Below are 20,069 nucleotides of genomic sequence, written 5' to 3' on the forward strand. Positions count from 1 at the left end.
GATTTACTGATGATATATAACTAAGCTGTGAAACCATATCACAATATAGAACATATCGAGGTTGAGTCCTTGCAGTTATAAATAACACAACAAAACATGAAGCTCTCAAGCTCGTCACAAAAAACTAATTGTTGAGCAAATCACCAAAATACTTCCTGGTACTGTTTATCTTATTATGTTACCGTCACCTGACAAAGCCAGAGTCCGAGGGTGTGGTTCAGATCACTGGGTGCAGTACAGGTCATTAACCCTGCCTCCTCCAAGTTAGTAGATGGAGTTTCTAATAAGTTTTGGTTTTAATTAATCATTAATTGCTGTAAAAACAGAGTAACACCTGCTGATCGACAGCTGAGCCTGACTCACGATTGATCGAGCAGGTTTGTGGGTGGGACCTCAATGCTGCGGCTCCACCGTCACCGTCACCGCTCAAAAAAAAATCGCAAGATGGCCGGTTAGTTATTTCATCTTCTAGTTTGTTGAACCAGGAGCAGGAGGAGGTGTCGTTCATCTTTATTCAGCGTCCATACAAAGTGTGGTTTTACAGTCATCTCGATATTTCCTAACCACGTCGTGTTAATACTGACGCCGTGATGATATGAAGTAATAATACTGTTAAGATCTGTGATTTACGGTGTTGCCGGGGCCTCGTTACAGTTTTTGGTTTGGCTGTTCATCGTGTTCTTATTCTACAATCAAGATATTTTTCTCTCAGTGATGAATCATCTTCAGCACAGACTCGGAGGCTGAGTGGAACACTGCGTGTCTCAGGTCAGCAGGTGTCTCTGGCCACATGTCAACAAGTGAGGCAGGAAGTACGATGCCGTGCCGTCGTCAGGTATGAGCTCCAGGAACTGTGCCGGGCTGGTCTCCGTGGCAACCACTACCAGCGTCTCTGTTGGGATGAAAGCCACATTACCCCCCGAAAACTTAACATTTAAAAAAGTTGTTTGTAACTAACTCACAATTGTTTACTAACTTACATATACATTTTACTAACTTCTAAACAATTTATTTCAACTTTGAATTGGTTTATTTTAGTGACTGACATTGTTCTTATCTTTATCTTTATCTTTGTGTATGTGAGCAAAATGTGGCTCTAAAGTGTGTTTCTCATTTTGCTTCTCCACACTTCAAGTTTTATTCTAAGATATATTTCGACCGACTGTGCTCTGGGGAATGCTTCTACCTTTGAGAGCAGCCAGTAGGATGCTGTTGTCGGCTGCAGCTCTCGTCCGATTACACAGTTCTGGGAGCAGCTTCTTCCACCATAACGCCTGCAGGGATCCAACATGGCCGTCAGACAGACAACAGAAACTGGTCATGTCAAACGAAACTCAAATGCAGTCGGGACGCACCATGTTCCTGTCCTGCAGATGGTGATTGGCGAAGGCTATGATGGCCTGAGGACATCTGTCCAGCAACTCCTCTATGCAGCTGTCAAACTGCCCCCTTCTGGTTGCGCAGAGGAGGTGCAGGCTGAAGCCCCACAGGGTTTCCTCCGACAGGCGCTCCAACAGAGGGAGGACAGAACCAATGGACATGGACGGACCACACAGGAGAGACTGCAGAGAGGTACAGGGATTAATTAGAGTTAAAACCACTGCACACGGAAGCTGAATGAGAAATAATGTCAAGTTTTACAAAAATAAAATAAAACTTTTCCTTTCAATTCAAAAAGAAATTAAAAACACACCCACGCTCAATTCTTCCCCTCCCCCACCTAATGTAGTAAAGATTCTATGTTTTAAATGTCGTTATATTTCTAAACTTACGACCTAAAGTTGTTTTCTATTTGAAAAACGTATAAATTGTTGAATTAACCGATGTTACCTTCAAATCTCTTGGTCTGATAATTGTTGTAAAAGAATATTGATAATTGGAACAAAAATAAAAAACCATGTGTTACACGACATTTGATCAGTTAACATGATGTTGAGACGGCTGCATTGTTGTCATTTAAGTTTTGTATATGTGCCTATGAATCTGAAAAAATTCCCAAAGGAAAAAACGTTTTTCACAAATTACCTGCAGTTTGTGTAACGCCTCCTGGTGTTGGAAGATGGTAGTGTGAGCGGGACACAGAACAGTGAGCCACGGGTACAAAGCACCGTAATGGGAGCTGGAGTTGATCTGAAACACACAAAGATGCTGTCAACTTGGAGAAGATCCATATCTGCGTGATCAAAAGGTCGATCGTTTGTTTTGGCAGCTAAACAAATTCTTACCTGATGAAACTATAATGACAGCACTGCGTTAGTATTCCTCCGCCAACCAGTGCAGATGAAATACTTCTACATACTTTCCAGAATTACGCAAACCCACTTCTGAAAATCTGAGTCCAAGTACAACTGATCGCAAGTTGAAGAAATTCAAAACTCAGTCTAAGTGAATTTAACCTGATGTAATGAAATTCAGTCCGGGCAGTTCTTATATTCACAGGGACGTGGAGTCACTGTGACCTTGACCTTTGACCCCCAAGCCCTGACATCTAATCAGTTCATCTTTGAGTCGGACATTCTCTCGAGCTGATCTTAAGATATCAAGTGATTTTTTGATCCCTGAGTCCGAGTTAATATTTGAAGAAATTCTCTCAGGGCATTCTTGAGATATCGCATTTGCGGGAATGGGACGGTTGAACAACTAGAAAAAACAAAACGCCTCTGGCCTCAGGCTGTCGCCACCACTGAGGCATATGAAGAGATATTCATACCAGATCTTCAGCGCTCTTCAACGACCTGCGTTTTGGACGAGTGTGAGGAAGGCTGGAGTGTGTGTCTGAGTTTGTGCGCGTCAGCCGGTCGATGTAGACAGAAGCCAGTCTGAACAGAAGCTCCTGGATGACAGCTTCCTGTGAGGAGGCCATGAGGGTCGCCTCCCAGAAATCAACCAGTAAACAGTTCTCACAGCCCAGCTCCTACACACAAACACACACACACACACGCACGCACACACACACACACACACACACATTACATGTTTTCATTGCGATTCTGGTTTCGGGATCTCTCATGTTCGACTGATTCAGGTAAACACTGCGACACACACACACACCTTGAATATGTGGTCAGCCTGTTCCAGCTGAGCCTTGTTGTTCTCATGCAGAGCCACCATCCCGGCCACCAGCAGTCCTGGCTGGGACTTTGCCAGCTGGCGAGTCAACGCTGTGGGACGGACGAGCGTGTGCGGGCCGCCGCCTCCACCGTGAAGCAGCAGCCTCGGCTCCTCGATGAAACCGTAAACCAGCAGCATCTGAACGAACACAAACATGGACGCACGCACACACACAGACAGACAGACAGACAAGGAGAGAGACAGACAGACAAGGAGAGAGACAGACAAGGAGAGAGACAGACACACAGACACACAGAGAGACAAGGAGAGAGACAGACACACAGACACACAGAGAGACAAGGAGAGAGACAGACACACAGACACACAGACAGACACACAGATACACAGAGAGACAAGGAGAGAGACAGAGAGACAGACACACAGACAGACACACAGACAGATGAAACGATAACTTTTATCTCTACAATCCTGTTCAACATAAATCAGAACAGGCAGCACTGAAGCAGATAATTTATCATATTTAGGTGCGGATGAAAAAGAAAGACAGACAGAAAGTAAGAAAGAAAGAGAGACGGAAAGACAGACAGAAAGAAAGACAGACAGAAAGTAAGAAAGACAGAAAGAAAGACAGAAAGTAAGAAAGACAGAAAGAAAGAAAGACAGAAAGTAAGAAAGACAGAAAGAAAGAAAGACAGAAAGAAAGACAGACAGAAAGAAAGAAAGAAAGAAAGACAGACTGTAAGAAAGACAGACAGAAAGTAAGAAAGACAGAAAGTAAGAAAGACAGAAAGACAGAAAGAAAGACAGACAGAAAGTAAGAAAGACAGAAAGTAAGAAAGACAGAAAGAAAGACAGACAGAAAGTAAGAAAGACAGAAAGTAAGAAAGACAGAAAGAAAGACAGACAGACAGAAAGAAAGAAAGAAAGAAAGAAAGAAAGAAAGAAAGACAGACTGTAAGAAAGACAGACAGAAAGACAGACAGAAAGAGAGACAGACAGACAGACAGACAGAAAGACATTCTGTACACTTCTCCACTTCTTCTCCTCACCTCTGGGTGTCTGTCCATCAGCTGTGAGAACTGTGGCAGGTTGTCTAGACGCAGCATCATGGTCGCCATGGTGATGGTCAGCGGGACCGACACGCCAGCGCTGTCCTCCAGATGTTGGAAGATTTGCAGCGTCCGAGCCGGACTGATGTTTGTCATGGACGGGCTGGCACACACGCTGATGAGCTCTGAGGGATCTGATTGGCTGAAGATGTCTATGACCTCGTCGGCTGATTCCTGCGGGAGGGAAGTTTTATTTTTTTATTTTTTATTATTATTCAGTCGTTTGTCTCGTTTCGTTCATTATTTTATTCCTCAGATGTAAAACAAAGAAAACATCCGACAGCTTCATCATTTCTTCTGATTCAATGATCAAGTTAATCATCGACCGTGTACCTGACTGAGGCTCTGCTCCGTTTCCTCTAAGAGGAAATGCTTCAGGTAAAACAGGAAGCCGAGGCCATAGGAGTGAGGGCTGCTGGGAAGTGGGCGGTTCCTGACCATGACCTCTGTGACTGACAGACCGGACATCCTGTAGTACGGCAGAGCCTGGTGACAGTCCTTCTGGCTCGCCCTTCACAGGAGGGGAGAGAGAAACAAAAGGAGTTGGCGTTGAGATTTCTCAGAAGTTTTTATTTTTAAACCAGATGTCGATCAGATATTGAAACTCAGAAGTTCATTCGTCGACAGTTCAGTTCAACAGTTTCCAAAAAGGGAGAAACCTTCACAGAGCACCTGCTGTAACAGTCTCCCAGCTGTGCACAGTTCTGCCTCAGAGCCTCCTGCAGCTCTTCTCTGTCTCTTTGTGCAGCCGCCTGTCTCTCCGTCCGTCTGTCTGCGTCTTCCTGCAGAGACGCCGAGCGGTCGTCCTCGCTGCTCCGCTGCAGCGAGGAGGCGCAGAGGAGGAGGTGAGCTTCACTGAGGAGGTGCCGAAGGCTTTGGGCCTGCGGGCTGGTCTCTGAATAGTGTTGGCTGTACTCCACCTGACACACACAGAGAGAGAAAGGAAATGACATCCAGCCACAAGAACAATGATTCAGAACATATCAGTGAATAAAATGAGATATTCATCCGTTACCATCTCTCGGTAGAGCGTGAGGGGAGAGACGGTGTCGACCACGTACAGGTTCCACCCGTGTCCGGCTGCGCTGGTTTCTTTAGGAGAGGAGATCGTCCACTTCCTGCTCCTGGGGTCAGTTACACAAGAGATATTTATTCAACCTGAGAAATGAGCGACGTCTTCTCTGCGTCTAATCCCAAAGAGAAGAAATGAATCTCAGAGTGAGAGTTCGGTGTCACGTGACATGAGTCTGGAAACGGAGGTTTTCATATTTCAAGTTTTTCTGAAAGCTTTAGAAAAGTAACGGCCTCTTTCATCGCTATTCAACACAGACACTTATTTCACCTTTCACTGTGTTTTCCTGGGTAATCTTACAGAATTATTTAGATATTCTGTTTTGTAAAATACACATTTTATTCTATTGTTGTTTATATTATCTTATTATCACTGTTCTGTCTTTATGACTTTACAATATGATGCTCTCATCCTGGTCTACTTTCTCTACCCATAATATCTATGGTCTATTTTCGGTTTTGCACTAATCTTATATCTATTTCCTCATTTACTCCATCTGTACCACATCTATCATCTTGAATTCTCCCCTGCTCCTGCTTCTTGACATTCAAGTGTTTTAAGTGAATTTAATCTGTAACTTTCCGTTACACTGAACACAAACACACAAGTGTTACACATCACAGGTTTTTTTCCATTTACAAAGATGGAAAATGATTCTTTCTATGTGTCACGACACCGCACATGTGAAAGAATGACAGCAGGTGATGATGGAGACGACAGCATCTGCATCATCAACACTGTGCTCGGTAATAAATCACTGTTTATTACTAAATGTAGAGCTACAGCTGATTTTACACGACCAGACTAATGGTTAGTGAGCTGTTAGGTTCAGGTTAACGTGGATAATGTGTGTGTGTGTGTATCATTTTCTATTTTTTATACATAATAAAATAAATATTTAACATCACGGCCATGACGATCAGGAAATGAAAATGATAGTAGTGTTTATTCAGTATTATTAAGTTCAGTATAGAGAATTAAAAATCAAATGATGGACCATGGACGGAGGGAGAGCGACACCAGATATGAACTTTTTAAGTTTCTACATATCCGGTTAAAGACTTTAATGTGGAAACGCTTGAGTAATTGTCTGATAAATGGAAAATGGCAACGCTCTGCTGTGCTCTGCCTCTGTAACTAACCGCAGGAGCCATTTTGTAGTTGAACCTAACAAACAAAACAGGAACCTGTGTCGTGAAGCCGGATTATTCTATTATTAGAGCAGCTCTTTTCATTTCATCCACACGTGATTAGTTAGTGATTTATTAGTGTGAGCAAAACTGTCTATGGCAGACACGCACACACACACACACACACACACTGGGGGAAGTTAGGTATGTTACGGTCGTCTAAGTTTAGGGACTAAAACAGGGAGAGTTGTCACTTTCAGAACAAGCTGCAAATCCACTCAGAAATGTGAATCATTAGAAATTATATTTATATATTATATGAATATAAATGTACAGAAATAATTGGCTGTGGCCAGGATTTAATCATTTTTTTGTTTTACTTCCTATATGATTTCTTCGCTGGCGTAGTTGAGGTAAACATATGAGGCGGGCTTATTTTCTTATTGAATGCAAAGTAATTACATTAATTAGCAAAGAAACGTGTTAACTACAGAATTAAGGTTTGAAATGGGGAAAACGTAACTTACTAAATTTACTTCCTTGTTAAAAAAAAAGAGCAACGCTGTATGTTCTCAATAAAAAAGGCTTTGACTGAGTTTTTCTTTCGAAAGATATTCATCATAGTGGAAACTTTCCACACGTATTCCAGTTCCAGCTAATTACCACTATTATGTTGCAGCTGGTTTTATTGGTTTCACTGCAAAATGCAAAAAAATACACAAACAAGCTGATTCACAGCTGAGAGAGAAAAGCTTTTGTCTTCTGTTGTGTGACATCAAACCTGAAACCTGATCTGTTGTGTGAGTGTTTCTGGTTCTGAGGTTTCCTGCTGCTGCAGCTTGACTGAAAGAGACAACAGAGACTGGGGGTGGTGGTGGTGGTGTCGGGGGCGGGGGTTGGGATAGCCTTACAGGAAGGGGCGTGACAGAAAGCTCTCCAGAGCCGGCGTGGTTGCGGGGTCGATTCCCACCGCCAGGAAAATACCAGTCAGCGTGGTGTGTTCTTTCAACTGGCTAAAATCACAACACACACACGCGCGTGCGCGGTAAACAGGTTTATAAATACATAGAAAACGTATTCTGCTGCCCACAGGGACGCAGCTGACGGCCAATATCACATTCACGTGTGTGTTCGTGTGTTGAGGTCTGTACGTGTCGAGTGTGTGATTTACAGGCCGCGGCGCTGTGTGCTGCGTTCGGTCTCCTCCGGTGTCTCCGTGTCGGCGGCAGAGAGCAGGATGACGTGGCGGCCGTAGACACACACTGAGCGCAGGCCGATAAACAACTGCATCCGGAGCGCACACACCTCGAGGCTGCAGGGCGGACAGGCCTTCACACACAGAGACATACACAACACGATCATTTTGAGAAACACGTGCCCTGATATCTCACACATTCAAAACTTGTCTTTTTCTGAAATCTAAATGTAATCGATATCTGTATCAGCATCACGCCCCAAATAATAATAATGTATCAGGCTCTACTTTCTTCACAACCTACTGGCTGAGTTCAAATGTCTAGTTTTTATGTTTAAAATCTCCCAAAATCAGCTAAAACAGACTAAAGAGAAAGGATCTAGGTTCAGTTACACAGTCAGGGATGAGGCTCGTACCTTCATGGTGGTATCTATGTAGGGGTCTTCGATCCTGGTTGCTAAGGCCGCACAGCGCACCGTGAAACACTGCAACGCATTCCTGCCAGACAAACACACACATAACACAAAACCACACTGATTTTCAACCGTTCGCAATATGGTCAAAATAAACGTGGGTCACTCAGGAGCGAAAAAAGAACGATCACGATGTTTATCTGTTGACACGAGGACGATGATTGTAGCATCAAGCATTTTTAATTTGTAAAATAATAAACGATTTGCATATTAAACCCATAGACTCTATATAAAGAGATCAAACCGGACCGAAGACGCACTTCGTGATGACGTGCAGCAGGTGGTCTGTTAGCACCGCCTCCAGGACCTTCTCTGGATACTGATAGGCTGAGAGCAGCTCGACTCCACCCTTCAGACTGTACAGGTATCCGGCGTTGGGGAGCGAGAAGAAGCAGAACACACACGCTGGGTCCTCTGAGGACGCTGACTGGTTACCTGCAGAAACACACAAAACACTCTGCAGCTGAACAAGTAACTCTGTCCGTCATGGTGAATCTTCTGTGTACTTTGAATACAAATCCAACTAGTATAAGTACATGTTGTACTCACTGGTGTACAGCGGGTAGAGCTGCAGGGAGTGGAGCTGCGTCTCGTCCACGCTGCAGCCCTGGAAAAACTCTGGAGTAAAACGCCTGCAGGACGGAAATGACCCAAGTTACACACACGTGTAAAATGGCAGAAATACTATGTAGATGTGTACACACACACACACACACGCACACGCACCTGAAAAGAACATATGACAGCGTGTATTGTCCTTTGTCCTCCAGCCCTGTCTTCTCAATGCTGACAGGCATGTCACAGTCTTTAGCTCGATCACCCAGCAACTCCTGCTGCCTCGGAACGAGCAGGAGGTCGGACTGGTCCTCCAGAGGATCGACTGCACGCAGACACATGAATTAAATATTGATGTTTGATGTAAACCAGGTTCTCTTGGTTTCCAAACTGTCTGAGACCTGTGAGTGATGTGAGTATTGATAAATCCCAGCTTCCTGCAGACTGTGAACTAAACATGAACAGAAACAAGTAGATGATGTTGTCACGTGTGTTATTACCACACGTGTCTGTGTCCGGGGAGTCGTCCAGAGGTTTAGGATCAGAAGATGCGTCCAGTCTCAGTACGAGCACCTCCAGCTCTGCCTGCACCGCAACATATCCTCCACACAGCGCCACCTGCAGGGGGGAGCACAGAAGTTCAAGTAAGCAAATTCATTTTTAATTTAATTCAAGTTTGGGTTATCATGGACTATAAAACACTGCTGTTATTTACTGCTATGACTGTGCAGCAGGTAAAAGAAAAAAGAAATGAGGGGTAAGAATCTCTAACTGAGGTAGAGACTGAAATACCTGTTTAGGTGACATTTTCGGAAGGTGCACGATGACCGAGCGTTCAAAGTCCAGGATGGAAACGTTTTGGTTTGAACTTGAGTTTTGACCTACGAGCGGAAAACAAAGGGTCAGAGGTCAAACTGGAGAAAGATTCATCTAAGTCCGCGTCCTGCTTTTGAGGGGATGACTGGATCAACTCTTCTCCAGGTTCTAAAGACACGAGTCAAATGAGCTTCTGAATGAAAATGTGATGAGTTACCTTGACTCTGACTGGAGCTCTGCTGCGTGTTCGGCCAGGGACTCTGACTCTGCTGTTATTTTCCCAGAGAGACACAAATTAGGCCATAGATATATTTACTGTTTCCATTAGGTCACATGTGACAAATATATGTTTAAATTATGACAAAATAAGATGATGGTGATATTTGAATCGTTTCTGAGAACTGAAAGATGCAATAATATTGATTTTTAAAGTCGCTGGATTCTTACCAGGTTCTGCTGGTTCGGTCTCCTCAGCGTGAACAGAACCAGAGTGTTCTCGCAGCCGACCAGCAGGTCCCCTGTGACCGAGCAACACGCCACAGCGACAGGACGCTCCGACAGAGGAATCTCAATGATCTCCATCTGCACTCCGCCCCGCACAGACGCCCCACGCAGCAGGTGGCCCAGCAAACGCACCCCGACACGGGCTTTACCCTCGGCCTGAACGGAGAGCAAGAAAAAAACTACATGAAATAATACATGAGGGAGAAAAGCTTCATAAACAGAACTCATATTATCACACTGACAAATGCTGATTATTGGTCTCAGTGTCATTCATATTTTGCAGTCTTATCGACAACACAAAGTACTTTAAGGTACTTTAAGTACTTTGTGTGTACCTGGTGTCTCCAGTTGGTGTAGGCTCTCAGGTAGGTGGCGCTGTTCTTTTCCTCAATGGTCACCAGGTAGTCTCCTGGAGGATGAGGAGGGAGGAGGGAGGAGGTAGAGAGGATGGATGATAAAATGTTCTGCTCAAACTGTGAGCAGGTCTGATGTCAGCTGTGTTTGTGTCATGAGAAGGAAAAGATGCTTCCAGAGAATGTGTGTTAGAGAAAGAGGAGGAGAGACAGAGTGTGTTAGAGGAGGAGAGGAGGAGAGACAGAGTGTGTTAGAGGTAGAGAGGAGGAGAGACAGAGTGTGTTAGAGGTAGAGAGGAGGAGAGACAGAGTGTGTTAGAGGTAGAGAGGAGGAGAGACAGAGTGGAGGAGAGGAGGAGAGACAGAGTGTGTTAGAGGAGGAGAGGAGGAGAGACAGAGTGTGTTAGAGGTAGAGAGGAGGAGAGACAGAGTGTGTTTGAGGTAGAGAGGAGGAGAGACAGAGTGGCTTAGAGGAGGAGAGGAGGAGAGACAGAGTGTGTTAGAGAAAGAGGAGGAGAGACAGAGTGTGTTAGAGGAGGAGAGGAGGAGAGACCGAGTGTGTTAGAGGTAGAGAGGAGGAGAGACAGAGTGTGTTTGAGGTAGAGAGGAGGAGAGACAGAGTGGCTTAGAGGTAGAGAGGAGGAGAGACAGAGTGGCTTAGAGGAGGAGAGGAGGAGAGACAGAGTGTGTTAGAGGTATAGAGGAGGAGAGACAGAGTGTGTTAGAGGTAGAGAGGAGGAGAGACAGAGTGTGTTAGAGGTAGAGAGGAGGAGAGACAGAGTGTGTTAGAGGAGGAGAGGAGGAGAGACAGAGTGTGTTAGAGGAGGAGAGGAGGAGAGACAGAGTGTGTTAGAGGAGGAGAGGAGGAGAGACAGAGTGTGTTAGAGGTATAGAGGAGGAGAGACAGAGTGTGTTAGAGGTATAGAGGAGGAGAGACAGAGTGTGTTAGAGGAGGAGAGGAGGAGAGACAGAGTGTGTTAGAGGAGGACAGACCGAGTGTGTTAGAGGTAGAGAGGAGGAGAGACAGAGTGTGTTAGAGGAGGAGAGACAGAGTGTGTTAGAGGTAGAGAGGAGGAGAGATGGAGTGTGTTAGAGGTAGAGAGGAGGAGAGGAGGAGAGATGGAGTGTGTTAGAGGTGGAGAGGAGGAGAGACAGAGTGTGTTAGAGGAGGAGAGGAGGAGAGACAGGGTGTGTTAGAGGAGGAGAGACAGAGTGTGTTAGAGGAGGAGAGGAGGAGAGACAGGGTGTGTTAGAGGAGGAGAGGAGGACCTGTGCTCACCTGTCTTGCTGTGCTGGATGCTCCTCACTGTGCCCATGGTGGCGAAGCGGCAGAGGAGCGGGCAGCCCTCCTGCTCCACACTGTACGCCTCCACCTTCAGCACAACACAGTCAGTGAATCTGTGACACTCACCAGAATCAACACAATCTACGACTCATGAATATTGAAAGAAATAATTATTTTTTCTTTTCAATTTATTTAACATCAACACACGTCACTGATTTTATTCTTCAAGTGCAGATATTAAATTTCAAAAACCTGCATTGAGCTGTTTTCAGACACGAACTCTTGAAACTGTGTCTGCACATATTCTAATTTCTGTATCGTGTATGTCGCGTGTCAGAAACATCGTCTGGGTGCCGGCAGACGATTGCGTTCATTGTGTTTAGTCTGTGGATCCATCAGAAAAGTTACAGCCTCTAGAAGACAGCAAGGATTTCAGCTGTGCTGAGAGGTTTGAACGATGCTATCGATGCATCGTTCAGGAGACGTTACTGAATCAGTGTTTAAACGAGGTTCTTACAGATAAATAAATAAACGACCACAGAAATATTGACGTTAAACCTTGCATCCTCCAGCAGCGACCACGAACAGAGCTCCACCTCCACAGCAGACCAACCCGGGCTCCTGCTCCACCTGAGCGGCAGAGAAAAGACAGAGCGGTCAGATGTGTGTCAGAGCTGTGACTCAGTGTGAGCGAGGCTCCACCGACCTGCACGATCTGCTGAGAGGCGTACGGATGACAGTTGTACACGTGCACCATCTTCGCTCTGCTTCTAGGAGAGCTCATTGACGTGAGCCGCAGACTGTGGCTTCTTCTTCTTCTTCTTCTTCTTCTTCTATGAGTGACATTAAGCTCTTCTTCTTCTTCTTCTTCTGTTTTCCATCCAGCAGGACCACTAGCATAAAAAAAAAACAAGTTGTATTCATTCAGATCAGTGCAGTGTTCCCTCACAGCAGATATGAACCTGGTCGTAGTGGACGGTGCAGATGAACACATGATTTTCTCACTTGTGGTACATGATGGTGTTCTTTAACATCAGCCCACCACAATAAGAGCATCAAAAATGAGATGTGAGAGAAACAACACATCAACACACGTGCTGACGAAAATAAAACACAGAAATAAACTCAGGGTTAAATGTTAAGAGTCGATCGTTTCTGTGTGTGACAGCAGAGACTGACCCGGTTTAATCGATATCACATGTCTGGGTCTTGTGATCAGCAGCAGCAGATCTTCTCCGTTCAAACTTTCACTCAGTCTGATTATCGGTGAACTCACATTTGAATCTTTGATTAAAACCTTGATGCAAAGTGCAGGAAGGATTATTGATCATCTACCTTCTCCGGAGGTTGTTTCTCTTCTCTTCCTCCTTCTCTTCTGCACTTTATTGATTTCACGCTGCAACACAGGAAGTCCAGCACAACAACACAGAGCCCGCCTCCTCTCCACTCCCATTGGCTGCTGCTCCTGCTCGTGCTGCGTCCGACGTTCCTATTGGCTCCGGAGCTGTCATAGACCAAAGGGCGGAGCTGCCTCCGTCATTTTATTCATTTATAAAATATAATGATATATAGAAATAAATCCATCAGCAGAAGTGACATTTACACGATCTGTCCTTGCTATTTATGTTTTTTATTCTATAAGTGTTTTATTTCCTTTACTCTGTGAAGAGGGAAAGTTTTATTATCATTATTCTAAAGTTTCACTCTCGTTGAAACTTCATTTAACTCACTGATTGATCTACAATATATCGTCTTTGAAATATCAGATAAACTGTGGCACATTTAATGATTTTATAAATTCCTGTTGGTGATTTTTACATTTATTATGAAAACGTGTTCAGAATGTTTAATGTGTAATATTCTCAAATATCACAAGACGAATAAAACTCCCGTTTGCATAAAGATCTTCTAACATGTGCAATCAGACATGTCAGAGTCTTTCACATAGATTTACTAGAGTCTGTCCTTCTGACCTGCACAGTGGAACAACGCCACCTTGTGGACAGAATCTCACCAGATTTGCTGCAGATGTTCTGGGGATGTAATATTATCAAAGTCACTGTGAGACAAGAAACTTGGCACCATAACTGGGAACGATGATAGAATAAGTTTATCATCTTTATTGGGGTGTTTGCAATGTCGCTTGTGCACCAGCAGCCGGACCAGAATAAACTAGAATGTATTTTATGTTGCATCAATACTGTGGAGGAATTTGTTGGATAAATATATTATATTCTTCACACAATAGATGATGCATTAGTTTGAAATATGACTTTTCTGCCTTCTTTCTTTTTTTGTGTGAATATTTTTATGTGCTCATTGATTTTAGATGTTTGGATTTGACTTTTTGTCTTTGACTTTTATTTTCCTGTTTCTCTTTGTGGAGCACTTTACTTATAACGCCTGTTTTGAAAGGTGCTATACAAACAAAGACAAAGACAAAGACACTACTACTACTACTACTACTACTACTACTACTACTACTACTACTACTACAAATAATGATAATAATAATAATGAACAATTATTTCCAACAAATTAGGATTCCCCTATTTTGCATTAACAGCAAAATGTTAGTGGATCAAGGGGTGGGGCCTGGGTGGGAGGTGAATGCAGCATCTCTCTCTCTCTCCCTCTGTGTGTGTGTGACTCCCTCTCTCTCCCTCTTTCTCTCCCCCCCCCCCCCCCTCTCTCTCTCTGACAGGTATGTGTGGGGTTCAGTAGTGGGTAGTGGCTTCCTCCTGCAGACCTCAGCTGAGGTGTCGACCTGAGTCTCTCTACATGAAACTGTGCACAAAGCAGCTGAACGTGCTGAGAGGAGGATGATGGTTTAAAGTCTCCTGCATCAACTCTGCTGCTTCATTTCCACCACTGAGTGTCCGGAGTCCCTGCGGCAGCACGTGCATCGATCTGCAACTCCTGCCAGGTAAGACCGTTTCTGACTTCACTGATGGACATGAGACAAAGGCCCAGTTATTACTTGACAGGATGCATGTCTGTGCAGAGGACGATTTGGGACTATTTGAAACTTCAACACAAAAGGTGTTTAGTTTCTCTGGGACTTTTTCATACCACTCACTCCTGCTTACATTTACACTGCATGGAATATACTGAGCTGTGCGTTCTTTCCACCATGGTCACTTGTGAATTGCGACATTTGTAGGGATTCAAATTAGAGAGAAATGAGTCAAAGCCCTTCCTCTGTGCTGGTGGACCTCCTGCCGACATCTCTGTTGCTCCTGCAAAAAAAACAAAACAGATGCTTCTGAGCTGTTTGCAGCTCTACAGGATTTTGTGCAGAAGCCAAACAGCTCCCCAGAGGAATGCCCTTACCTCAGAGCTGAGTCATGCAAATTATACCTCCCTGCTTCTTCTCCCACCTCCCATCTTCAGGCTGTTATCATGGGGCCACAATTATTTGATCTCAAATCTGCCTTACATTTCATTAAAAGTAGTTCTTTTTGAGCTCCCATTCTTAAAATCATCCACAGAATATGTTTTGTGGTACGACACGTTTTTTTGAATATTTGCAACAGGAGGAGGGGGAAAGCTAAACTCCTCTTTTTAATCATAAACTGCAGGTTTTTGAGTTTCAAAATTTCACTCCAATGCAATAAAAATGTACTGACTTGACCCAATTTTTAAGAGAAATTAAATTAGGGACGAAAGAGGACTTACCTCTGCAAGCATGAACTTTAGAGTAGAAATATAAAACAGAAAATGTAAAGGATTCATCAGAGACAGGCGCCCCGTCTGAAAATTTAACCTGCTTGGTGGAGATGATGATAAACTTTCATACAAGTGATGACTGGTTTCAAATGTGTTGTTTTTTTTAAGCAACAAATGCAGACGCAGAAACTTGTTGGTTCACAGCTCCTGGAAATATTTTGGAGATACAGACATGGATGAGGATAAAAACCCAGTAAACCGTATATCCATACATTTACTTCTTCGTTTCAGTCTCATAACTGAAGCAAAATGTATAAAAGGTTGGACTTTGATGGAACATGAACATGAGAATGTGTAGCAGAAGTATTTTCCTCGAGGCTTGTAAAAGAAATGCAGAGACACTTTTAAATCATTTAAATTCCTGAACACTTGCATCTGAGCAAACGTGTGAATCCATTTGATATGAAATCCCATCCTCCTGGAGGTAAGATGAGAACTGTGCTGCAGTATGATAATGACCCCTCGTTTTACAGACCCAGAGAAAGTCATCTTGCATTTCTCACAATTAAGGTGTTTGCTGCTGCGCGGCTGCTGTGCTGCAAGCCCGGCCATGCATGACATGCACCTGTGTGTGTGCGAGAGAGGTGTCACGAAGTTGTCAGTTTCACAAACCCTCAGGTGCACCACATGCATCTGAGAAGAGTTTTGAGGATAAACAAATGGATGGACACGCAAAGGTAGACAAAAAGAGACGTTGTATAAAAGAGACAACACGAACGGTCGGTCTGTGGAAGCTACAGGAGCAGAGGAGAAAGTAATTATTCATTTTCTCCCCCTGATCGTCAGTGAAATGTGATGTTCCTCAGCTGCTTCTGTAGTAACTGAAACCTGCAGGTAAACACATCCAGACAGATTCAGACACGTCCTCAAAGCAGGAACACAACCACAAGAAGATGTTCCACCTCTGTCAAATGTTTATTTTCACTCCTCTGGATTAGTTCAGGAGAGGTCAAGCACAAAATCTGCACAGAACAACATTAATGCTGGGTGTCATGTCAGAGGTGTGATATTACTGCGTTTTGATGTGGTGCACGTCTGATCTGCGGAGCTTGTTTGAAGTTGGACCAGTTATTAAATCCAACGTTTGTGGTTCTGTGAATGTTTAATGGACGTGTCCAACGAAATCACAAAAGATTTGAATTGTTTGCTGCTTTAATCGTTGCCTGCAGCTGAGACGTAGTGGCATTAGATCAATAAATACCATCCATGTTAACAGATGGGACATGGACATCGACCTTCCCTGCCCCCTGGAGTATTTACAGTGAAGGTGTCTCATCTTCTCTGGTTGGGCGGCGTCCTCCACTGGAAATAATCAAACATCGTGCTGCCTGCCTCGGTTACAGGAGCTGGAATTGGCTCGGTGGTCACGCTGATGTTATTTTTTGCAGCTTAATTCAATCGGTTGGATTGTGTCAGTCTAATGTGATTGGCTAAATGGATGCCCTTGGAATACAAGAGGCAGCCAATACAGGCATTAGAGGGTGACTGAGTAAAACGGAAACCGTTCTCTAATGTTGTTTGGGCTCGTCTGCTCTTTGTTTCTGGAGTTTGCCATCGTTGTGAAGGTATTTGGTGAGTTTCTGTCAAATAGTGGGAAGCTGGAGGAGCTCTATTTATATTCTATAGTGAAATGGATGCTGTGACCACGCTCTTGAGAAATGTGGTCATGGGAAAAAGCTGAGGTCAAACCAACAGGGAGGGGAGGGGAGGAGAGGGGAGGGGAGGGGAGGGGAGGGAGATTGGGTCGGACTGGACAGGAAGAAGAACACTCAGTTCAGCTTCAGTTTTCCCGATGGGGAACTTCTTTACTGGTTCTACTGGGTAAACGTTTCCTTCATCCTCCCTCCTCTGCTCTTCTGTTTCCTCCCGTCCTGATGAGAGTGAACATAAGCGTGTTGTGAAGAGTGAGAGTTCCCACCATGAGGTTTTTATTTGGCCAGATGGTGACATCCCTTCTCTGATGCTCCTGTTTTATGAGGACTGCCAGAGTTTGTTTTTAATCTAAAAAAAGGAAAAGGAAAGATTCCACAAAAACACATTTGTATACCTCCACACAGGTGACAGCCGCCCGTCCCATCTCTCGAGAACGCAACATCTCAAGAGAGATTCTTCCTCCTCCAAAGAAAAAGTTTGAGAGCCACCGGGTTAACTGATCAGATTTCAGAGGTCAAAGTCCAAGGCCAAGTGACGTGGACTCAAAGATGCAAAATTGATTAGATTTCAGAGGTCAAAGGTCACAGTGACCTCATATGAGTCTGGAGAAGAAGAAGAAGGCTGAAACTGAAAACTGTTCAGCAGCGGCATTCAACCCCAGATTGGCATTTATTTTTTTTTTTTAAATATTTCCTCGCATGTGCTGTCTTCCTTAAACCTGTTTTCTTCCAAGCGTTCATTTCTTCTTCTGGAAATGTTCTGTGATCTTCCAGGAAATCTCAAGCCGCCACGTGGAGCCCTTTTGAAAGTTTACAAGATAAACCGCTCGTAACATCAGGAACAAGCCTCGACACAGTTGCTGGCTGCGGTCTGAGCCGCTCAGTAGCTTCATGGATCATCTGGCTGAAAGATGCACGGAGCAGACAGACTGGTTGTGGCCCCGCACCCGGTTTCATTGGAATCCTCTCGCTGCACAAGCTTCTCAATTAACCAAAGTCGAGATTGTAAAGATAATTGTGAGCAGGGCTCTGCTGCTCAGACCCATTTCCATCTGTGACGTCCCTTAAAAGCAGTGAAAGTGAACCAGGCTCAGTGGTGCCTTCAAACAACGGCTTCCACATCCGCCAGTTTGTGAAGTTTTATATATTGAGCTGTAAAAGAGGCAGAAAGGGTCGATGTCAGAGTGTCTGTGGTTTTCCTGAATGTGGCTCTGCAGCTGCTGCCTGTATTAAACAGTTTGGTTTTATTTCTGTCTAATACAACAGAGTTTAATTGTGACAGGTCAGGTAATCCTGCAGCTTTAACCCCTGGTTTGGCTTCAAATCTCCTGAGTTCAATCTATAACGGCCGAATGGATGGAATCATAAGTTCTGTAACACTGGCTATGTGTTCAATCATAGAACGTTTAGAGAAATGATTCATATTTATAACCCATTTCAAATCTGATAGTCTTACTCATCCAACTTCGTAAGGACATCAGATTGTTACAGTACTTTATGCTATTCAGATTCACTGGCAGTTTAATTTACTCTTATCTTTAAATGCCACAGTAGCTTAATAATTAGAAAACAAGACTATGACGATCGGCAATATTCTCAATTTTAAGTGGAGCAATAAAACAAAGTAATGATCCCAATAAAAAAATGTAATATTCTAAATTAAGGACATTTAAGGACTCGTTCAATCGTGGTTTAAAAAATGTGATAATTAATTGAAAGTTCAATCTGCCGGTGTTCAAACTGTGCACGAGTATAGAAATCATGGTGCGCAGTTTAACGCACCAACATCGGCATCATGTATGTTAGAATTCTCCTGGTGAAGCTTGGGGGTGTGTACGAACTGTACATGAGCTCATCGTGGAACACGGAGGTCGTTCGTTCTCCTGAACGACCTCTCGTCCTCCGTTAGGTCCATCGACTGCATGAACGACTCCTCTCCTCTAATCTACATGATGACACACTCATAGATTAGATGGATGTGAGTGAAGGAGGGTGTGTGTGCGTGTGCGTGTGTGTGTGTGTGTGTGTGTGTGTGTGGAAATGGACCCTGGAGAGTGGTCGTTGTTGTGGGGCCCCAACAACCTTCAGTGACATCATGTACCTCCTTGTGACATCACTTAAGTTGATTGGGTGGGGTGTGTGTGTGTGTGTGTGTGTGGGGGGGGGGGGTCACCGCACACGCTCCGACACTGCCTCTTTGGCTGACGAGGTTTCTGTTGTCCTGTCAACACACACACGTGCACAAATGCAGCAGAGAAACCAAATGTTTTAATCAATGGAAATTAGTTTTCTATTGAGCTGAAGCAACATTATTTCAGCATTTTGGAGCAATAACAAAGATCCATAATGCAAATCTCTAAATTATAGATAGATGGGTGCCAGGATATGATGTACATTCATTCACCAGCAGAGATTTCACTGCGCGGTTTATGATTTATTTTATTTAAACAGGTTCTGGACATATGTATCTGTTAGTGAGGGACAAGATTTTGGGGTTGTAAGTCCTCTGGTGTCCGAGGTGGACGAGTCTGTCATTTTATTAATTTATCTGGATTAATTTGCAGATAGCTGTAAATAGAGATGAGCCAAAATGTCGCCGGTTGTTCGATGTTGTTCTGTACACTCTGTACACTTGGCACAGGTGTCCGCTATCTCCACCGGAAGCCCTAAAAGATTGTCTGTAACTGCCAAATTCAGTGTGAGACGATAGCCAACGGGTTCAGATATAATGTCATCGTGTAGTCTGACAGTCTGAGACACCAACAGGCTTTTTCTAAAGGGAGACACATTTTAATTGGTGATTGGTTGTCGTGACATCCCTTGTATATGCTGTACTTACTGAGCTTTATCTGTCATAGATGTTAACATCATCACCTTGCGTTCGTGTGTGTGATGTCACACGACAGCCCAGAGTTCCTTATAATTTGGTATTTTGATAAGGCGGGTGTGTGGGTGATATCTTGTTCTCAGTATCCAGTTCCCCAGCCCTCTGTTCAACATCTTGAGAAGTTGAGACTCTATCTTGACTGGTGGCACAGACACAGAGTCTCAGCCTCGGTATCAGCCTCCTGCTGAGACCGGGACATCATCACCCGGGGGTGTTTGCAGGGTAGTGTTGCTGCTA

General features: G+C 44.1%; 2 protein-coding genes across 5 annotated transcripts in view; one reads left to right on the plus strand and one right to left on the minus strand.

The window, feature by feature from the left end:
• Positions 1–493: 493 nt before the first annotated feature.
• hps3 (HPS3 biogenesis of lysosomal organelles complex 2 subunit 1) lies at positions 494–13,022 on the minus strand. 4 transcript variants are annotated; one of them, XM_069520630.1, is made up of 25 exons: positions 12,900–13,022; positions 12,271–12,457; positions 12,123–12,194; positions 11,559–11,652; positions 10,262–10,335; positions 9,870–10,082; positions 9,640–9,691; positions 9,399–9,487; positions 9,107–9,224; positions 8,778–8,931; positions 8,601–8,683; positions 8,312–8,486; positions 7,995–8,076; positions 7,555–7,712; positions 7,295–7,396; positions 5,197–5,305; positions 4,854–5,101; positions 4,515–4,692; positions 4,122–4,355; positions 3,052–3,249; positions 2,711–2,914; positions 2,026–2,130; positions 1,356–1,562; positions 1,187–1,274; positions 494–892 (listed from the first exon to the last, which is right to left on the minus strand). In XM_069520630.1, exons 2-25 carry the CDS (start codon positions 12,346–12,348, stop codon positions 765–767), a joined length of 3,243 nt encoding a protein of 1,080 aa, XP_069376731.1. In that variant the 5' UTR covers positions 12,349–12,457; positions 12,900–13,022; the 3' UTR covers positions 494–764. The 4 variants fall into 4 exon arrangements, with proteins under 4 accessions (XP_069376731.1, XP_069376736.1, XP_069376745.1 ...); XM_069520635.1 differs by having other exon boundaries at positions 12,744–12,952; XM_069520644.1 differs by lacking the exon at positions 7,295–7,396.
• A 1,306-nt stretch (positions 13,023–14,328) lies between these two features.
• The window catches only part of bcar3 (BCAR3 adaptor protein, NSP family member), a 51,551-nt gene continuing 45,810 nt past the window's right edge, over positions 14,329–20,069 (plus strand). The window contains exon 1 of the mRNA XM_069520657.1: positions 14,329–14,490. The gene's annotated coding sequence lies outside the window, so the exon portion shown is untranslated. The remainder of the gene's footprint in view (positions 14,491–20,069) is intronic.

Source organism: Paralichthys olivaceus, chromosome 3, assembly GCF_024713975.1.
Source record: "Paralichthys olivaceus isolate ysfri-2021 chromosome 3, ASM2471397v2, whole genome shotgun sequence".
In the NCBI taxonomy this organism is placed as follows: Eukaryota; Metazoa; Chordata; class Actinopteri; order Pleuronectiformes; family Paralichthyidae; genus Paralichthys; species Paralichthys olivaceus.